The 22,938-nt window shown below is 26.4% G+C and overlaps 2 protein-coding genes across 3 annotated transcripts in view; both read right to left on the reverse strand.

The window, feature by feature from the left end:
• The window catches only part of LOC142325564 (vasotab-like), a 93,746-nt gene extending 75,239 nt beyond the window's left edge, over nt 1-18,507 (reverse strand). Inside the window, exons 1-3 of one of the 2 annotated variants that reach the window (XM_075367469.1) lie at nt 18,363-18,507; nt 16,378-16,545; nt 11,275-11,921 (exon numbers count right to left, since the gene is read on the reverse strand). In XM_075367469.1, coding sequence (XP_075223584.1) covers nt 11,890-11,921; nt 16,378-16,545; nt 18,363-18,390 — 228 coding nt within the window. In that variant the 5' untranslated portion in view covers nt 18,391-18,507 and the 3' untranslated portion in view covers nt 11,275-11,889. Of the gene's footprint in view, nt 1-11,274; nt 11,922-16,377; nt 16,546-18,362 lie in introns of those variants that run through there. The other variant, XM_075367468.1, reaches the window with a different exon arrangement.
• LOC142325565 (vasotab-like) lies at nt 1,625-7,646 on the reverse strand. Its single transcript, XM_075367471.1, has 3 exons — nt 7,512-7,646; nt 3,607-3,774; nt 1,625-1,811 (listed from the first exon to the last, which is right to left on the reverse strand). Exons 1-3 carry the CDS (start codon nt 7,537-7,539, stop codon nt 1,780-1,782), a joined length of 228 nt encoding a protein of 75 aa, XP_075223586.1. The 5' UTR covers nt 7,540-7,646; the 3' UTR covers nt 1,625-1,779.
• Nucleotides 18,508-22,938: the final 4,431 nt, after the last annotated feature.

A 22,938-nucleotide genomic window follows, 5' to 3' on the forward strand; every position in this document is an offset into this window, starting at 1 on the left:
ATGTAGTAAATAATTATGATATTTTTAAAAAATTGTATGCTGAAAATTAAGTATTAATATTCTAAAAATAATCATCAATCAAAATGACTGGTATTTATTAAAATAATAACTTACTTAATTTTGATGAATTCTTTTACTTCTTTCCTTTTTTAGTTATACCTGTTTTAATTTAGTTTATTGTTATACTGTATTATTTGCAATTCACTAATTCATTCTTTCTTTTTAATTTTTTAACATTTTTTAATAACCTTTATGTACTCTAGATTCTCTAGAGTACTACATCAATTTAACTTATATCAAGTTAAACAGTTTACAACAATTTTCTTTCAAATTACAAGAGAATTATTTTTTCAAAAATCTATCAGAGATAATTAGTTTTACCTTGATTTAAGGGAATTATGGCAGCACTAATACTAATAGTGCCCCCATTTTCAAAAAAAAGGTTACAAAACTCCTTTAAGGTTTAGTAAAATGACTTATTTAAACTATGTTGTTTTTGTTCATTTAATATATTATATTTTATAAAATCAAATGTGTTAATAAATTTCATGTGATGAGATCTTGAATAGGTAGATTGTTCAAATCTTAACTTTTCTGTCATATATGTAAAATTTGCATATTGAGATTAATGCCTTTGTATAAGTACCCTTTTTATACATGGTGTTTTAAAAACATAACTGAACTGTAGTAAAGTGCACATATGTTTTGTTTATAGTGTAGATAAATGACCACCCGTTCTCTCCAATATAATATTTAATGCAGTCACTGTAAATTGAATTACCTGGCATGCTATATTAATATATTTTGTTAAGTTTTATATGAATTTGTATACTTACATTTTGTTTGTAGTTTTTTTATGCAACACAATAATCTTCTTTCTTGGAAATGTTGGCAATTCACCAAGTTTTGGTGAATGTATGCAAATGTAAATATTTTCTGTCAGCAGGTGTTTTGATATTTTGCTGTATTTTATGAACAAATACTTTGTTGTCCATGAGTCTGGTTGGTTTAGCTATTTAACATGGTTGGTTTATTAACTTTATGAGTAATATTAGAAGAGCAATTCCTTTATTATATGAAAATGAATCATTCGTTTATAAGTTTTAATTATCAAATGTTTTACTGATTCCATATAAAATTTTAGATAAAAGAAAAATATTTACTATATAAAATTCTATACATTTAAAAATTACATTTTGAACATTATTGTAATCACTGGGTATAATTTTTTTGGGGTGGGGGAGGAGAATTCCTTAAATAAAATCTTAATTAAACTATTAAAACTTTCTGTCTACAGTATAATAACTACAGTATAATATTATAATAAAATAAAGTATTTTTAAATAAAATAAGCAATTTTGATTGAAATTGTGTAAAATTCGAATGTAAAGAGTAAAAATAAAATTACTGCATTGTTGTAAACCTATAAATGATAACAGTAATTACATTATTTCTTTTATTTATATTTGTGAAAAACTAAAAACTGTATAAGAGGATGATCAATTTGATTATCAGTTGATTAGTTTAAGTTGGTCTTCCTTCTAAGAAGAGAACTGTAAAACAATTTCTAAATTCCTATAGACAGTAGAAATAGGGAGTTTTTAAAGTTATTATGTTACAGGAATGGAAAGGTTAAATTTTATGTTTAAAAAACCATATAATATATATTACGTGACTGCAATTAAATTTCTATGATATAAATGTTACAAATACATTTATAAAATACCATTTTATTGATTATTTATTGTAAAAGGTGTTTGATCTTTTCTTCATAATTAATTAACACCTTCCATTTCTGAATTTCCTATAACCTGAAAAAATCACACAAATTAATAATGTAGCAGTCCATAAATATTTTGAATGTTTATCTTAAAATTCTATAAAAAGAAAAACTAAGTATTTCATTGATGCAAGTAATTTTCTAAGTAACGTTTTCAAATATAAATTCAGTATTCATTTACACAATTAAGAAAATTGCTGTAGGATTCAATAATTGTTTGAGAATTATTTTTGCACAGTAACATTATCAAAGAAGTCAAATAAATTTATTTAAAAATAATTGTAAAGTGATTAACATCAGAAAATAATAGTTCTTCCTTACCTTAAATAGTCGCTAAATCATAAATATAGATTTCTAATTTTTTATTTAATCTTCTTTCAATTTGTTAGATTAACTATTTGTGGAGCAGTGTTTATAAGAAGAAATATAAAAAAAATGAAGTTATAAAAGTTTGGCCTTTTGTTTATTTTCTACTCAAAAAGATTTGAAAAAGTATACACTCTTAAGGGTTTGTTAATTAAACAGGCAGAAAATTTGAATGACAGTGAATTTTATTGCATCTTGAAAAAAGTTAAACCAATTTTTAGAAATTTTTATAAACTATGTTATGAGAGAACAATGTTTTATACTCATAATTTTTTTTCTGTCAAATATATTGACAAAATTCTTCTACCACTATCAAAAGGTAATTTCAGAATTTGACTTATATATCAGAGTTATATTTTTGTTTATACCATGCATGTGTGTTTACGTGAGAGGTATAAAGTAATACAAAATTCTGAGATCAATGGGAGAATATTCAGAGAAATTATATAATGCATTCATATCTTATATACAATATAAATATTTACATATCTCTGTATGCAATACTAACTGGTTTAAATAACCAGAGCATAACCAGAATATTATGTACTATCAGAAAGCTTCTTCTGCTAAAAAATTGTTTTTTGAAATAAAGTAACAAAAATAAACAAGATATATGCTCAAGTTTTGATACTAATAACCCAGATATATTCATATCTTTTAATTTCAGTGTTATTAATTATGCCCATTGTTGTGTATAAAAGATCTTTTTTTGCAAAATCAGTTAACTTACTTAATTTTACTGATGGTTTTAAATATTAATAAAAATCCCTTGTGATATATCTGTTTCTTCATTTAATATGTAAAAATAATATGATATAATAATAATATAATTAGTATAATATAATATGTAAAAATATTTGCTCAAATAATTTTGATTAATACTTTTAATATTATTATTATTATTTTATGCTAATTTTATTCAATTAGCATTTCATATAATTGATTGGCCACTATTTTCATATATTTATTATTTTTGTTTTATTATGAAGTTTTATTTTTTATATTTAACTCAATACTTTGAGTTATATACCATTTTATTGATATTTATTGTACTAAGGTGTTTGACCTTTCCTTCATAATTAATTAACACCTTCCATTTCTGAATTTTTATTCTGATCAAAGTTTAGTCACAGTTTTGTAGTTACCTTTATTCATCAAGGTTTCTTTTACACTGATGGTAAGCAGTTCTCTGGAAGGGAACCTGTTACTCTCTGATTTCCCTAAAAGGAAAGTAGTTCCTTTTTTATGCATTAAGAATAAAAATAAAGTTGATGGATATGTAGATCAATAACTTACTCATTCCTCACATAATGCATGCTGTGAATAAACAGACATTGAATTATCAGCTTCTTAATTAGATTAATAATAACCTATTTTTTCCCCACTAAAATAGAAAATTCTACAAATTTAAAATTAAAGTTAAAAAACTGCAACTCCATGGTGTCATTTTACAAACTCACTTCCATTATTTTTACAGTTAAAAACATTCAAAGCACAACTGTTACTGAATGTTCTCAGTCTTCCTGATGAGTTTCTTCCACAAACTGGATTGTAATCTGCAGTACAAACATCTGGGCATCGTTGTGATTCAGCAGGACTCAAAAAAAATAGTGATGTGACCAACAATACTATGAACAGAGAAAGATTATTTACTGATTTTTATGAATGTAACTTAATAAATTTAATTAAATCTTTTACAAATTTATAAATAAAACTTTAAATTATTTAAGTTTTTAGAGACAATCAATGTTTTTTACCGTTTCAGTCGTTTACTAAGCATCATATAACTTAGTAGTAACTTTACTGTATTACTGTACCCTTCATAAAAACAAATTATAAAAAACAGTTGATTATACTGCTATAATCAGCATTCGTTTTTGCATAAAATGTATAAATCACTTACTTATTGTTTTCATTTTTCTTCTTATTGATGTAAAAATATTTTTAAAAAACTGTCTTTTCCAGAAGATTTTTAAAAGTAATTCAGACAACAGTAAAAAAATCTTTTTTTGCTAAGAAATCACATTCCAGATGTGACAGACATTTAGCAAAATAAGTTTGATGTCTTGGAAATCATCACTGTAAGATGAATTGGAGTATAGAAATTGAAACTACTAAAATAAAATGATGGAAATGCGTGATGAATTAAGATTTGAAAATTTTTTTGAATTAAAAGGCGACCTAGGAATGGCAGTTCAATCGTTCAAGTACACACAATTACAACTGATCACATCATACATCTTGTTGCAATTAGTAAAGCACAATTTCTTTTTCTTATTGTGTAAATTTATAAGGTATTTATAATTGATGAAAAAATTTTAATTAATAGATCAAAATTGAAAATTATCATCAAATATAATAAAGTAAATAAACTAGTAAATCTGTATGATTTGTTTATAAATATGATTTAAAACCATATATTCAAATACCATTATGTTACTAACTTGAATGATAGAACTGCCAATTCACGCGTGCCTTTATAATTCATAAATATTTTCAAATTTACATCAATCTTTATTTCTATCACCTTATTTTGATTTCAAATGGTTACAGTCAAAGCTGTGTTTCAGTGGTGATGCCAAGGATATCAAATTTATCACAGAATGCAATTATTAGAAGAAAAATAATTTCAATTTTTAACTTTGTTTCTTCATCTTCAAGCTTTTATATTCCTGGCTAATAAAGTTAGTGTAGCTATAATATTAAAGGGAAAGCATAGTAATTGATGATTGCACAAAATTTTCAAAAAATTCACTCTTTTTTTAAATTGTGCTTCGAGGAGACTTTTAAAAAAATTTCATCAAAAAAAAGGTCCAAATTATTATATTAGAATTGCAAAATATATTTTTTTAAATGTTATCCTTAAGCCCAAAATAACCTTTTTTAAGTAAATTTTTATTTACATGTGTATGTTTGAATCTAAATAACTAGACTTCGTAAACCAATATTCTTCAAACTTGGTAAGAAGAGCCATTCTCAGAGGAATTTATTACATTAATTTTTGCAAAAACTGGAAAAAGGGATGTTTTGCCCAAAATAAATTTAACAATTTTACTAGAGCATTATATTAAAAAAAACCTTTCTTACAAAACTAAAGCCTTTTTATCAGGATATTTTTTTAATATTCAGTCCATCCCCAGAAAATGACGAAATTTTTTTCTTTCTTAGATATTTCTTGCTTCAGAAAAGAACAGGAATATTTTCTTCATCAATGACCTTAAATGACTATAACAACTTTCTCCCATTTCATTCCAAAACTCTGTGACAAAAAACAATTTTTTTTTTAATTTTTCAGAGTTTAAAAACTCAATAAATAACACTAACTGTGCTTAAAATTTGAAATTTTTGATACTTCATTATCTCCAAATGTCTAGTATATTAATAAAAAAAAAAAAAAAATTGGCAAAAATGTTCACCCCTGTTCCTCAAAAAATTACATTTGAATTTATTTAACATTATGTCTGTATCTGTCTATTTTTTCAATATTTTTGAACAATTTTTATTTTTTAAATTTAATCTTGTCACTTGAGAGTTATTTTTTTTTTAAATTATATGTAAAATTTATGTTAATTCAGAAAATACATTTGATTTTCTTTACATTAAGCCTCTTTATAATGGACATTTACACAGTTATTAAATTCATATTTCTCCTTGGTTGTATGTAATTTTTTATTTTTTATGGTGACTGAAAACATAAATAACTGATGCATATTTTAAGATTCATATTTATGTGTGTGAGTGTTTAGTGTTGGAACTGTAAGCGTTAAATCAATATGACAAGAATTATAAGTCACTCCAAACAATTAGTCGTTCTCAAGAATAACAAGGTCACATACCAGACATACTAAGAAAAGAGTAATTTGTTTTCTTCGCTGAGTTGCATATAACAATGGCATAGTAATAGTAAAAGAATATTTAATGGTTATCTATATTTATAGAAATTAAAACTGGCCATACTAAGTAGTTTTTAACTATCAGAATACTACCAATTTGTTTAAAAAAAGCTAATTAATGTGTGTATATATATATATATATATATTTATTTATATATCTTGTAATAGTGGATTAAGTCTTTTGTAAAATGAAATGTCTCATACTTATGTAATATTTTTAAATGTATTAATATTTTTAATTATTTCCATAAAAATTATATTAATTTATTTCCATAATATAAAAATTTTTATAAAAGGTTTCAATATTTGTACAGTTTAAGTTACTTTATATATATATTACGTATATAAATAAAGTAATATAAAAATTAAGGATACTAAATTTAATAATATTACACTGGTTACTTATGAAGTGAAAACCTAATAAATGAATTTTCTTTCTGGCCTTTTTGTATGTATATAAAGAAAATTAAATTATAATTAAAATTTAATAGTTAAGAAATAACTATAAATGCAATAATAATCATAAAAGTCCTCTTTCATTAATATTAATAAATAACTTAATAATTGTTAATTATATATTTTTTTTATTCTTTTATTAATAGTTACTTTATTTTCTATTTATAATGTATACATTATAATATACAATCCCTTGGACCAATGATATGAGGATGATTTGTATGAAATGTAAATGAGGTCCTTGTCTTGTACAGACTCAGGTCGACCATTCCTAAAATATTTGGTTATTTCAACTCTGACCACCAAATACAGTGGTATCCACTATCTGGTATTGAAATCCATATAAAATTAATTTACTATTACTAAACTTTTTTCCACAATCAACATAAAAATGCATTTTTTTCTTTTTTTAAAAAAAAAACAATATATTTAATTTATTTATATACTACATTAATGAAAAATTAAAAACACATGATTTTCTAAGAAAATGGATATAAAATTATTAAAAATAATTGAGTCTCTAAAGGATCAAGAATGACTTAATGAGAGAATTTTTTTGTATTATAATATAATTAATAAAATGCTAGATCCAATAATAGTAGTATAAATAGATAATATCATTCAATATTTACTTCTTTGCAGAAATACAAGGCATACACATATTTATTAATTTGATTGCTTTTAATTATTTATTTTTATTACCTACATTTTTTTTAATTTGAAACTTTTTTATTCAAAAAAAGTATGCAAAGATGATGGGTGTTGAAATATAATGCACTGAATCAGAAAATTCCTGTGTAATTCTTACAATTTAAAAAAAATAATAATATTGTATTTAGATATAATGATTCACTGAAAAGTGTTTAATAAATACATGTGCATATGTATTATGAATATTATACATATAAAATCTTAATTAAAACTGCTTTTAATCAAATAACTAAATACATACACATTGACAGTAAGTTGTTAAATACATTAGCTAATACAAAGAGACAGCAGACAAATTTCATTACCTGTAAAACTGAAAAGTTTGATGTCCATCTTCTTCTGATTTGTATGAAACTCAGACTGGTATATAAAGCATGATTTCTCTTATATATTGCAGCAGGTAATTTATGCAATAACAATAGTAATACTATAAAGGTGGGGTTTCCCTAATGTTTTAGACAGGTTGTATATGGAACAAGGAAAATAACAACGTATTCTAAATCAGCTTCTTATTTATTTAACTTTTAATTCCATTTATTAGTCAAAAAGATTTGAATATAAATTGGCATGGATTTATTTATTTTATTTATTTTCACTCTGAACTACAGGTTTATGCCTGATTACAGTTACTCTAATCCTTTTTTTAATTTTTTCTGTGTAATCACTATTTTGCCATTGAATATGTAGCTGTTGCTTTTAAGCGGGGGATATTGGAAAACAAAATCCAATACTGGAATATTAAAATATAGTACTTAAATATAAATAACCTCTTTTTTTGCATTAGAAATTGTTTTAGAAAAAGCCTTATTATTAATTATTATATTAGAGGTAGATAGAATTCTGTCATAGAAGATATGTCATTATATACCACCTTAACCCTTTTTAACCCTTTACTTAAAAAGGGACATTATTTCAAAGGCAGAATAAGGTTGTCATTTATAAAAATTCCTACATCAGCATTTCCAACAATAGGGATTTCCACTGAAGTCATATTGTAGTCCAACATCAAACTTCTCTGCATAAGACCAGCCATGTCCTTTGCATAACTGTCAACAAGCAAAAGAATTTTATGAGGCTTAGTAGCCCTTAGCTGCCTTCTTTTTCTAACTCTGACAACAAGAAAAAATGATGGTTTGAAGCCAACACTATCAAGTATTTCCTCTTCAAATTCAAAATGATACGGTTAAAAAAAAGAATTACAAGAACTTTCTTGGATTGATAATCAATTGGTAAAATTCTCAAGCGAGTTGCAGGGATTTCTGTTGTTGCAGAGAAACATCTGCACAACTCTCTTGAGAGAACCAATCTCCTTCCTGAACTTTATTACACCAAGGTCGCTGGTGGAGAGTAGTCAAACAATTAAATCCCTCATTTTACCCCGATATCAGGAGACTGAGGTCAGAACACCTTTCCCTCAAGTCAGAGATCCTCTAGTTTCAATACTTAATTTTAAAATATACTCAAATATAAACCTAAATTTATTATGGAATGAGCAACACAATAATCTGAAACAGTCTAATAACTACTATTTCTTTAGCTTATCATGTTTATTGCATCTTGATATCAGTTTCATTAATGAGTATTTTTAACTAGATAATATTAGTTTAATTTTCAATACAATTCTACTAAAAGCATTAAAGTAAATATTATTTATAAAACTTTCATTTCTGAAGTAAAATGTTTTCCATTATTTTTACCACATGAAAATTGTAGATAAAAATTTGTAGTACGACAACTTTTTTCTTATTCATATGGTTTATCTTTTTCAATTTTATTAATATATTTTTTTAATGATAGATATTTTTACCTTCTTTTGTTGTCAATCCTAGGATTGGTTTGTAGCTGATCTCCATACATCATGATTTTCTGCATGTCCCTTTAATTCCATGTAATTCCACAATCCATATCACCCATAAACTGATAATTGTATCTCATATGTTAGGTAGATATACCTATTATTGTTTTAATTAACCCATGATGGGTTAATTTAAGGCATGATGCCTTAACAAATGGCCAACTCATTTGTCTCTTCTTTGCTTTAAAATATTTAAGAGACAAGGCTTCACCTTTAACTCTCCTTAAGACTTTCTTATTGTGCACTTTATTAAATCCACCTATTGGAATTCAATCAATCTGCAGTAACACCACATTTCCAAAAACTTCAGCCCTCCTTTCCTCTTCAACCATCACTGTCTATGTCTAAGTTCCATACAAAAACACACTCTGAAAGGTTTTTAGCAGCCTTTTGTTAAGATCTTTATTAAGTTTATTAGAAGTAAAAAGGTCCTTACTTTTTTAAATCTATTCTTAGCCAGGCTTATGCAACTTAACACCACTACCTTTTTTAATCCACATAATTCTGCTGCCCAAATACATGAAGGAGTCCACATTTTTTACCTGCTCTCTGTCCAGTATGCCATGTGCTTTTGCTTGTTGTCAACTTACCACAAGAATTTTAGTCTTTATTTTATTAATATGCTTATTATACCTCGTCCTGAGTAAGTAGTCCATCTTAATCTACTGTGGTTTAATTATTTCTATTTTTGTGGCCGTGTTACTACTCTGTATTGTTTCCATTAACTTTCTGCCATATTAAAATATTTTATTTGTGTCCATTTACATTTGTAAATGGACACAAATAAAATTAAAAAAAAAAAAAATTAATTTTTAAAAAAAATTATATAAATTTTTTAAATAATTTACCTGAAGTATGATATTTTATTGACTATGGCTTTTAGGATACAGTTGTTCAGGTAATAGGTTATATTATTTCTGAACAAAAAATAGTAAAGTAAATTTGCTACAAATTAAATATGATATTTTATAAGTTGGGAACTCATCAAGTTCTAATTTTTAAAGAATCTTTAAATTTTAGAATAGTATCAGAACTCTGTAAAATATGAAAAAAAATTAATTTGTTGGTAATTTGTACAATAATTACTAGTAGTTCTGTATTTTTATTTATTTATGTATGTGTATATATTATTTATTCATATATGTGTGTGTCTTCTGCATTTACTGATAATGAACTGAGTAACAATGAATGTGGTGGTGAAGTATCTTTCATTCATTGTCGACATCATTCACTTACTGAAACTATATAGAAATATCAGGAGAAACACCAAACAATACTGAACTGCACTGGAAGCATTATGTGCTGAATCTAGTGAATTGTTTAAAATAACATTTTAAAACAATGATGCAAGTATCAGTTATATAGCCAAAAATAATGTAATAAAATTAATAAAATATGTGGATAGTAATCACCTAGTCACTTTCATGTGACAAATAATTTATAACTCTAACTAAAGAATGAAACTTATTAGAAAACATTTTTACTTGTATAAAAATAGTAAGAATAAAAATATTTTTTTTTTGTATAAAATACTGTAAATTCATAAGAATTAGTTTGATTTAGCATCAAATTAAAAATGTATATCTATGTTTTCAAAAATATAATAATAAATATCCCTGAAACTAGTTCAGGGAACTAGTAGAGATCTAGTTTTGGGACCTGTTTAATCCGACAATTCAGGTCAAAAAATATAAAAAACAATAAAATTTACCCTTATATGTTGCTTTAAAAATTTAAGTATGACCTCTTTTCACTGGCAAAATTTGGTATGAAACCCTGGTGAAATTTTCGTTAGCCATAACTTGAAAATAAAGCATTTTATGAGCTTTTTTCCTTATTTTAAGCTACAGAATCAGTTTTAAAATTACTTCACTTTCCTCATGAATCGCTTTGTATAACACCTTGAAAGTAATATAAACCCCAGCCATAAAATAACTTCATTATCAGGATAAAGGATATTGTATAAATAAATACATATGATTAAATTTCAATTGTTTCATAAACGTTTTAAGATGTTCTCATTTAATAATAGTGCCCACTAATGAATATGTTAGTTATTAACTCCATAATATACTAGTTGTTAATCTCTTATTAACTCATAAGTGATTGCTATTTTAGAAGAGCAATCCCCATTTAATATGGGAGTGAATTATTTATAAGTTTTAATCATCATATATTTTACAAATGCCTTCTAAAATTATAGATAAAACAAAAAATATTTATTATTTGAAATTTTATACATTTTTTTACAAATATAAAAGTAAATTTTGAATATTATTGTGGTTGTAGTAGACTTTTTTTGGAGAGGAAAGAATTTTAATTAAACTCTTACAACGTTTACTGAACTGCAGTATAACAGTAACACAAAAATAATTATTTCTAAATAACATATTCAATTTTGACTAAAAGTTTTTTAAATTCAATTGTTACGAGTAAAAATATAATTACTGCAGTGTTATATAACTATATGTGAATAAATGTTAGTACACCAAACTAGGAATTTTGTAAAAGGACGATCAATTTATTCACATCTCCTGATCGTAAAATACATCTTTAATTGTATTTAACTGATATGGTTAAGTTGGTCTTCCTTCAATCTACGAATAGCATAGTAATCATTTTCTGAATTCCTGTAGGCAGTAGAAATAGAGAGTTTTTCAAGTTATGTTATGGGAATGGAAAGGTTAAATTTTAAGTTTAAAAAACCTTTTAATATATATTACATGACTGTAATTGAATTTCAATGATATAAATCTTACAAATAAATTTATAAAATACTTATTGTTTACTTATTGTAATAAGGTGTTTGATCTTTTCTTCATGATTAATTAGCATCTTCCATTTCTGATTATTCTAAAAGCTTAAAACAAAAATCACACAAATTAAAAATTAAATAATTTACCAGTTAATAAATATTTTTTATATTATATCTTAAAAGTACCTTTATCTAAATAAAAACACTTAAAAGTTAAATATTTTATTCAGGCCGAATTTTTATAAATAATATATTCAGTACTCATTTTATCCAATTAAGAAAATTAATATAGCATTCAATGATTGTTTGAAAATAATATTTGCACAGTAAAATTATAAAAGAAGTCAGATTTATTTAAAAATCATTGTGTGGAATGAAAAACAACCGAATAGAATAGTTCTTCCTTAAATAACTTTTTTCTTTTTTTTTAGCCTCCGGGACAACCGTTAGGTATTTTTTCAGAGGATGAGAAAAAATGAAAATTTTTGTAGCGTGTGATAATTCCATGGCTGAACGGGAATCGAACTCAGGACCTCCGGATAAAAGGCTGAGACGCTAACACTTGCGCCATGGAGGCGGCTTTCCTTAAATAGTTTCTAAATTATAAATTAACTTTAGATATGCAATTTTTTTTAATTAATCTTCTTTCACTTTGGTGGATTAACAATAATTTTTTTCTTCTACTGTTTAGCCTCCGGGAATCGCAGTTAGGTATTACTTCCGAGGATGAATGACAATGATATGTATAAGTGCAAGTGAAGTATAGTCTTGTACAGTCTCAGGACGAGAATTTCTTTACCCAGCGCGTTGGTCTAGTGGTGAACGCGTCTTCCCAAATCAGATGATTTGGAAATCGAGAGTTCCAGCGTTCTAGTAAAGTCCTAGTAAAGCCCACCCACCTATCAACTTTACCTTTCGTATTATAAATCGGTGTACCATCATTGTTTAACACAATATTGTTGTTTATCATGAATAGCTCTTCCTTACCTCCTCTTTCTCAAGCTTCTCTAAATTCCACCGATTCATCTGACACCTTTTCTTCAGTTTTTTGAACCCCAATCTAGATTTCATTATCACAAAATTATGGTCGCTATCAATGTCTGCTCCAGGGTAAGTTTTGCAATCATTGAGTTGATTTCTAAATCTTTGCTTATCCATGCTATCAGAAGTGGAAAGAGAAATGAACATTGGTAAAATAGACGGAGCATATAGGAAAGTTAAGGAAAATTTTGGGGTACATAAATTAAAATCTAATAATGTGTTAAACAAAGATGGTACATCGATTTATAATACGAAAGGTAAAGTCAATGGGTGGGTGGAATATACTGAAGAGTTATACAGAGGATATGAATTAGAAAATGGTGTTACAGAAGAAGAAGAGGAAGTTGAAGAGGATGAAATGGGAGAAACAATACTGAGATCTGAATTTAAGAGAGCATTAAAAGATTTGAATGGCAGAAAGGCTCCTGGAATAGACGGAATACCTGTAGAATTACTGCGCAGTGCAGGTGAGGAAGAGATTGATAGATTATACAAACTGGTGTGTAATATATTTATGAAAAAGGGGAAGATCCGTCAGACTTCAAAAAAAGTGTTATAGTCATGATACCAAAGAAAACAGGGGCAGATAAATGTGAAGAATACAGAACAATTAGTTTAACTAGTCATGCATCAAAAATCTTAACTAGAATTTTATACAGAAGAATTGAGAGGAGAGTGGAAGAAGTGTTAGGAGAAGACCAATTTGGTTTCAGGAAAAGTATAGGGACAAGGGAAGCAATTGTAGGCCTCAGATTAATAGTAGAAGGAAGATTAAAGAAAAACAAACCAACATACTTGGCGTTTATAGACCTAGAAAAGGCTTTTGATAACGTAGACTGGAATAAAATGTTCAGCAGTTAAAAAAAATAGGGTTCAAATACAGAGATAGAAGAACAATTGCTAACATTTACAGGAACCAAACAGCAACAGTAATAATTGAAGCACATAAGAAAGGGAGTCCGACAAGGTTTTTCCCTATCCACATTACTTTTTAATCTTCACATAGAACTACAGTTAATGATGATAAAGAATAATTTAGATTCGGAGTAACAGTACAAGGTGAAAAGATAAAGATACTACGATTTGCTGATGATATAGTAACTCTAGCTGAGAGTAAAAAGGATTTAGAAGAAACAATGAATGGCATGGATGAAGTCCTACACAAGAACCACCGCATGAAAATAAACAAGAACAAAATAAAAGTAATGAAATGTAGTAGAAATAACAAAGATGGTCCACTGAATGTGAAAATAGGAGGAGAAAAGATTATGGAGGTAGAAGAATTTTGTTATTTGGGAAGTAGAATTCCTAAAGATGGACGAAGCAGGAGTAATATAAAATGCTGAATAGCACAGGCGAAACAATCCTTCAGTCAGAAATATAAATTGTTTACATCAAAAATTAATTTAAATGTCAGGAAAAGATTTTTGAAAGTATATGTTTGGAGTGTTGCTTTATATGGAAGAGAAACTTGGACGATCGGAGTATCTGAGAAGAAAAATTAGATGCTTTTGAAATATGGTGCTATAGGAGAATGTTAAAAATCAGATGGGTGGATAAAGTGACAAATGAAGTTTTGTGAAGTGGTGAAGTGGTGTTGTTCTTCATCAAATAGATGAAGAAAGAAGCATTTGGAAAAATATAGCTAAAAGAAGAGAGACTTATAGGCCACATATTAAGGCATCCTGGAATAGTCGCTTTAATATTGGAGGGACAGGTAGAAGGAAAATATTGTGCAGGCAGGCAACGTTTGGAATATGTAATACAAATTGTTAGGGATGTAGGATGTAGGGGTATACCGAAATGAAACTACTAGGCCCTAGATAGGGAATCTTGGAGAGCTGCATCAAATCAGTCAAATCACTGAAGACAAAAAAAAGTTCATATTTCTTATTAATAAAATTTTTATCATTAGTGTATGTTGCATATATGTAAATTATACCATTAAAAAAAATTAATATAAGTAGCTTTGCTACCATATAGAGCTTTGCTACTCTTTATTTATTTTATTAATCAGATGATTGCCGCACAAATTATTCGTGGTGTAGTATTCATAAGAAAAATTATAAAATCAAAAATAAATTAACTCATTAACAAAGAATTTGGCCTCTTCTATAGTATCTACCCAAAATATTTGGAAAAAGTGTACATTTATAATGATTTTCAATTATATAGGCCAAAAATGAGAATGACTGAGTGAATTTTATTTCATCCTCAAAAAACATAAATTAATTTATAAGAAAATAATGTTTTATAATTTTTTTCTGTCAAATATCTTTCTACTAAAAATTTGACGTATATTAGAATTATATTTTTGTTATACCGTGTGCACGTGTTCGTATGCTTGTGTTTGTATGTGTGTGAAAAATAATACAAACTACTGTGAGCAATGGGAGAAAATTCAGAGAAATTATGTAATACAAACAGAACTCTAGTAAAACAGCCATGAAAAAAAAAGTTATACTATCAGATAACTTCTTGTGTTAAAAAATTTCTTTCTTAAATAAATTAGTGTAAGAATAAATAAGATATATATCAAGAGACATTTTTCCTGTTAGATGTTAACCGACATGTATAAAAGTATATTTTTTTATTTCAAGTTGTTAATTATGCCCATTCTTATGTATAAAAGATATTTTACAAAATCAATTAACGTAACTCTACTTAAATGGTGGATTTAAATACTCAGTTTCTTCATTTAATAACTAAACATAATACGTGCTCAAATAATTTTGATTATTACTTTTTACATTTTTACTTGCTTTTTCTTAATTTGCAATGTCTTTTCATGTTTTTCCACAAATCTTGCATCATTAATTTAACATACTTCCTGACATTACTGAAGAAATTTTTCACAGTTACTAAGGTCAGGTAACAATACAATATTCCACCACTACTTATGCTAACATCCCCCCGTACGAGGGGAAATTAAAGGTGGAATTTTGTAAAAATTTGCTATGTATGATAATTATTTTGATTAAAGAATAATTAAACTGTGAAAAGCATGTTTTTAAACATTTTTGTTATATTATTATGAATCTTCTATTCTGATTCTATTTAATTAGCATATCATATAATTGATTTGTTATCATTTTCATGTATGAATTATTTTCGTGTTTTATTATGGAGTTATATTTTTGGTAATTAACTTTATATGTTGTAATTCTATTCTGACCAGTTTTGCCACAGTTTATTTGTTACTTTCATCCATCAACAACTTTTACATTGAAGATAAGTAGTTCTCTGGAAGGGAACCTGAAACTACCTGATTTCTCAAAAAGGGAAGTAATTTCTTTTTTATCCATTGACAATAAAAATAATGTTATTGAATATATATATCAATGATCTACTCATTCCTGACATTATATATACAATATATAAACGGACACTGAATTTATTAGTTTCTTAATTAGACTAATAAATACCTTTTTTTTTTCATTAAAATAGACCATGCTACAGATTTAAATTTACAGCTTAGAAATTACAGTATAAACTTCTTTGAAACATTTTATAAACTCACTTTCACGATTACTGCAATTAAAAACATTCAAAAGACAACTGTTATCGAATGTTCTCATTCTTCCTGATGAGTTTCTTCCACAGACTGGACGGTAATCATAAGTACAAAAACTTGGGCATCTTTGTGATTCAGCAGGACTCAAAAAAAACAGTGACATGACCAACAATACTATGAACAAAGAAAAATTATTGTAATAACTTTTATGAATGTAACTTATAATTTAATTAAATCTTTTACAGTTTTATAAATAAAACTTTATATTATTTAAGTTTTTAGAGACAATCAATCTTTTTTACTGTTTTTGTCATCTAGTAAGCATCATATAACTCGGCAGGTGACTACTGTATTACTGTATTGCCATAAAAACAATTATAAACAAATTTGATGATATTGTTATAATAGTCATTCTCTTTTTTCATAAAATGTATGAAACACTTCCTTATAGTTTTAATTTTTATTTTTATTGACGTAAAAGTACTTTTAATAAACATAACTTACCAAAAGATATTTTCAAAAACTTCTCAAATAGTTAGTGGTCATATATTTTTTAACCATAAGAATACTTCCAATTTGATTAAATAGAAAACCAATTAATGCATATAGATATCATATTTTTAATAATATTACTCAATTAATTCTTTCATAAATTAAAATATATCATACTCATGTAATGATGCATTTTAAAATTTCATAAAATTAATAGTTTTAAATTATTTGCATAATATTAAAAACTTATGATTCTATGATATGTTTCAATATTTGGTTAATTTAAATTATTTTATATATTTAACAGAAAAATTAGTAATGTATATAAATAAAGGATATAAATAATTAAAAAATTACTTTTCATTGTAATTTTCTTATCTGACCAATTAACAGAAAGAATAATAAATTAAAATTAAAATTTAATAGTAAATAAATAATTATAAATGCAATTAGAGTAATAAAAATCTTCTTTCATTGAAGTTATTTAATAGCTTTTCATATGAGATCAAAATAATTATGAACTCATTTGTAAAGTGCAAATTGAAGATTATTTTATATAGGTTAAAGTAATTTTGTACCTACATAAATTTATTTTTATTCCTAATGTGTACATTACAGTAAGCAATTCTATGGCCCCACGAGATGACGATGATTTGTATGGCATATAAATGAGATTTAATCTTATACAGCTTAAGCTGACAATTCCTGAGATTTTTGGTTATTTCAACCCCTACCATTAAAGTACATCGGTACCCACTATCTAGATTCAAATTCATTTAAATGTAATTCACCATCACAAGAATTTCAACCTCAAAAGCACAAACAATATACAAATGATCTTTCCCTAATTTTTTAGATAACCAATCATATTTATATATTAAATTATTGCAAAAAAAAAAACAGAATTTTCTTATAGAAGTAGCCAAGTAGACATACAATTATTAAAAATAGATGAATAATAAATTTTAACAATGCAGGATTTCCCTTATATAATAGAACAGCTTATCATATAACGGCAATAGAATATTATATATATGATGTCAAGAATGAATCTATGAAAAAGCGTATTTATATTACAATAGTATTGTAAAATAATTCATAAAATGCTAAATTCATCAATAACAATACAAATAGATAATATCATTTAATTATTTAGTTCTTAGCAGAAATGCAAGGCATAAACATATTTATAACATTTTTAATAATTTAATTTTATTATGTAATATTTTTTTAAATTTTATTAACCTTATAAAAAATGTTACAAAGATGATGGGTGTTGAAAGTGTAAAAATTTAATCAGATAATTCTTGTGTGTAACTAATTATTACATTTTTTCTAATAATAAATATTCTATTTGGATATAATGATTCATATAATATAATAATGTGATACTAATTATTATACATTGCTTTTAATATAACAACTGAATACATACACAGTGACAATAAGTTGTTAAATACATGAGCTATGATAAAGAAACAGCAGACAGATTTCATTACCTGTTAAACTGAAAAGTTTGCTGTCCATCTTCTTTTGATTGGTATAAAACTCAGACTGGCATACATTGCAGGATTTCCCTTATATACTAGAGCAGGTTATCATATTATAGGAATAGAATATTATATAGGTGGGGTTCCCTTAATGTTTTGGACAGATTGTAGATGGAACAAGGAAAATAACAATGTAATCTAATCAGCTTTTATTTATTTCATTCTTAGTTCTATTCATTATGTCAATTAGATTTAAATATAAATTGGCATGTATTTATTTATTTTCACTCTGTGATAATTACAGGTTTATGGTTTATGCCTGATTACAACTACATTTCCCTTTTTTTATATAATCACTATTTTGCCATTGGATGTGTAGCTGTTGCTGCTTTTATGGAGGATATATTTGAAAAAAAAGATTTTAATACTGGAATTACAAACCTAAAATAGAATAATTAAATATGAATAAACTCATGTTTTTTTTACTAGATATTGTATATTTAGGAAAAAAAGAACTATTATTAAGCGTTATATTAGAGGCAAGTTGAATTCTGTCATAGTTTATGTACCTTTTAAACTGTTTACTTAAAAACTGAAATCATTTCAAAGACAGAAATTATTTCCTCCCTGTCATTTATAAAAAATCCTACATTACCAAAAATAGGAATTAATCCAAAATTGTTTTACCACTCGAATATCACACCAGTATGGCTTCATGGCTTATCACAGCCTAACATTAGCATTCATACTACTGATAATCACATCTTGGTCAACCATATAAAAATCCTTAGATAAATTTTCAGCCTCATGAAACACAAAATGTAGAGAGTACCACTCCCCCCCCCCCCACCACATTGGGCTATGCACCAAAATCATTTGGTAATCTAACTCCAAATGTCCCTGCATAAGGCTAGCTAAGTCCCTTGCATGACTGTCACCAAGTAAAAGAACTTATGGGCCGTAGTAGCCTTTGCCACCTTCTTTTTCTTGACTTGAGGACAAGAAAAGACAATGGTGTCAAGCCATCGCCGTCAAGTGTTTCCTCTCAAAATTCAGAAATGAATAACCAAAAAATCAATTCTTTAAAAAAGTATTGTTTGGTGTGTCTATGGGGGATGCACAGTAAAAAACAAACCGCTAGAACTTTACTCGATTTGACAACTGTTTGGTTTGACAACACAAGATTCTCAAGCTAGTTGCAGAGAAACGTCTGTGCAAGTCTCTTTAGAGATCCTATCTCTTCCCTGAGTTTTACCACACCATGATTGGGAATGGCTAGTAGTTGTATGACTACTACTTACTGTTAGCCTCTTTTCCCCTAAGCCAGGAGACTGAAGTCAGAACACTTGTTCCTCAGGTCAGACTCTTTAGTTTCAGTACTCCATTTTAAAATACACTCAAATTTAAAACCTAAATTTATTACGGAATGAGCAAAATAATTATCTGAAGCAGTCTAATAATAGCTACTATTTCTTTAGCTTTTCATGATTATTGCATCTTGATATCAATTTCAGTAATTTGTATTCTTGTGTTTAATTTTCATTACAATTCTGTTAAAACTGTTAAAGTGGGATCTATTTATATAAAATTTTTATTTCTGAAGTAAAATGTTTTTCATTATTTTCACCAAATGAAAACAGTAGCTATAACTTTTCAAGTTATGAGAAAGATATTTGTCATAGAATTAATTTTTTTTATTGATTTAGTTTTTCTCAATTTAATTTTTATATTTAATTCTTTTTACTTACTTGTACAAAGTAAAGGAAATACTGCAATGACTGAAGCTATTACAAAAGAATAAATTTTGAGAAGTGAAGGCCTTCAGGTTTGCAACTATTTTCTAAATCAGCAGCAATACTTTTTTTAATTTGTAACTTTTTCTGAGGTTTTTATATATTGTACACTCTTCCATTTAATGCTTAACAGGAAGTGGTTTGTCAGATTGGACTTTCTTCTCCGTTTAAAAAACATGAATTTGTTGTTCAGGTGTACGGATTCTGATTCTGGTCAATGTCACTTGTTCCTGGTGAGTCAGTTATGCATCGCTCTTCCATTTAAATAGTCTTCAGATTTCATCTCCTTTTTTGTTTTTTTAACTTTTTTTTGCTTCCTTGTGTAAAGTAAAGGAAGCATTGTGATTGTGAAACATTTCGGTTTTCATATTTCAATGGAAATCTTAACATTTTCTTCCTCTTTATAAATATTATGAGAAGATTGTAAATATCATTTTCTGTTAATCTTTTTATTCTTTTGTTGGTTTTAACATTTTCTTCCTCTTTATATTGATCATCTCTTAATTGTTTATTCTTCCCTTGTTCTTAAACAAAATGTATAAATCAATAAATAAACAAAATAGATTATAAATCATGAAATAATTAAAAGTAATTTAATTTTTTCCGAAATTGGGCTACATCTTTTTTATATCTACATAGCATGTATAAAATTATATTATACATACATACATACAAATTTAAACATATATGTACAAATATATAATTTTTAATATATTCAACAATTTTGCAGTACTGTTGCACCGGTTGGTTGATATAGTGCAGGATGTGGTAGACAAATAATAAAATATTCAACTGTATTCACTCATTATGACTTAACTGAATAATAATGTACATGGTGTTGAAGTAGTTTTCACTTGTTGGCAACATTCACTTATTGAAAATAAATAGAGATGTAGAATACACTGATAAATATAATTTTTGTTGCATTAATTGAAGAACAAGGAAATTAATAAGGAATGCCGAATGGAAATCAAGATCGATCATACCAAGAAAATAGAAATCTTTTATTTGTTTCGAGCACTTTTAACTGATAATGCCATTGAAAATGTCGTTGTTAATGTAAAAAGTGATAGCGAAGATTGTGATTTAAATATTAGCGGTAACGGTATAATTGATAATAAGTTATCAGGAATTAAAATGATTTGGTAAGTACAGTTTTTTTTTATTTGACTTTTTTCTAGATGAAAAATGGTTAGGCGTTATCATCGCCCGAACACGATGTACGTGTTTTAAAAAACTAAATTTTTAAAATTCACAATTAAAAATTAAATAAAAACGTACCTGTTCAGATCAATGTTCGTACATTGGATAGTACTTCTCGTACCACTTCTTTGTTCTTTCTTCTTTCTCCTATGTTAATCACTTACCCTTCAATTTCGTTGTGGTTTGCGACAAGCTCTAACAACGATTGATTTGATTAATTTATTAAGTTTTCCTTTAAAGACTAGTACTGTTTACATAGATAAAAGTGTTACCATATATACACCTGAAGTTTCCATTATGTTTTATGGAAACCATTCATGTTACTAAATTAAGGAAAATTAAAAAATTAACATTCATAAATTTAGTTTTTCAGTTCCTCATTAATTAATAACTGGAATAATTAACTAAAAAAAAAAAAACTCGTAGTTTAATCTTAGAATCTTTTTTCAACTAACAAAATGAATGGTTTTTTTTATCACAAATAAAGCTATCAGTAATTAACAATTAATAACATATATAGCTCTTTACAAATACAATTTAATATTATTGAAATATGTATTGCATTAAATATAGAAAGATGGTTGTCGATTTTGTTTATATCTGTTAGAAATTTGTTACTTTTAGCTAGAACTTTGTTATTGTAACAACTATATTTAGAAAAAGTGTGAATGGAAGAAGTTATCCACACCATCATTTATGCTAGTGATGCTGGGCATTATGATAATGCAGAATGCTATGTTAAATGTGCAACATTTTGGGAGAGTGTTTAGAGTAGATATTGATCATGATTATAGATATTCTTCTACTTGTTTTGAAATCACTACATAAATCATCAGAAACTCTCCTTAAAATTGCTAATAAATTCAAGGCATAATGTGTGGTAATTTTAATGGGGCTGTAGAAGGCCCACAGAAAACTGGGGGTGTTCAAGCAGTCTAGGAAGGCAATGGCTGATAAAAAACGGGCAAAAATAATGTTTTCCTGATATTCAAATTAAAATATGAAGTAAAATGTAAGATTCAGCACAGAAATAGGATAAGCCATGTTTAAAAACAATAACTGCAATTGCTGTTTTTAAGAGTGCATCTTAAAAACAATATTGAGGTGCTAGAAAATGTTTGATTTTCAATGTGGGCGGTAGGCGAATAAGTTTGAGAATCAATGTTCTAGAATATTGAAATCTTGTGATGAATAAACTATTCACTTAGTTTAAGTTTTAATAGGATTAAAATTTTTTATTTTTTCCAGTTAATATTTTTACAATAATTTACAAATCTACCTAAAAATAACTTTTAATTCTTTTGCGGAGATTAATTTTGTGTCTTCAGACCATAGTACTTTAATAATAGTGGTCTTATAATAATTATTATTTATTAATGAAAATATGCAATGAGATAATGATTACTTTTATTCTTTTAAAAGAGTGATCAATAAAATTCCGTTAAAAATTTGAGAACCTTATTATTAGAAACAAATTGGTTAATAATAACATTTAATTTTAAGGATACACTTAACAATTTCCTTAATTTTTTTTCAGAAGGCCTACATTCTAGATTTCCCTTTAGTAAAAAAAAAAAAGAAGAATTGAA

This window comes from Lycorma delicatula, chromosome 5 (genome assembly GCF_047948215.1).
Source record: "Lycorma delicatula isolate Av1 chromosome 5, ASM4794821v1, whole genome shotgun sequence".
NCBI classification, from domain to species: Eukaryota; Metazoa; Arthropoda; class Insecta; order Hemiptera; family Fulgoridae; genus Lycorma; species Lycorma delicatula.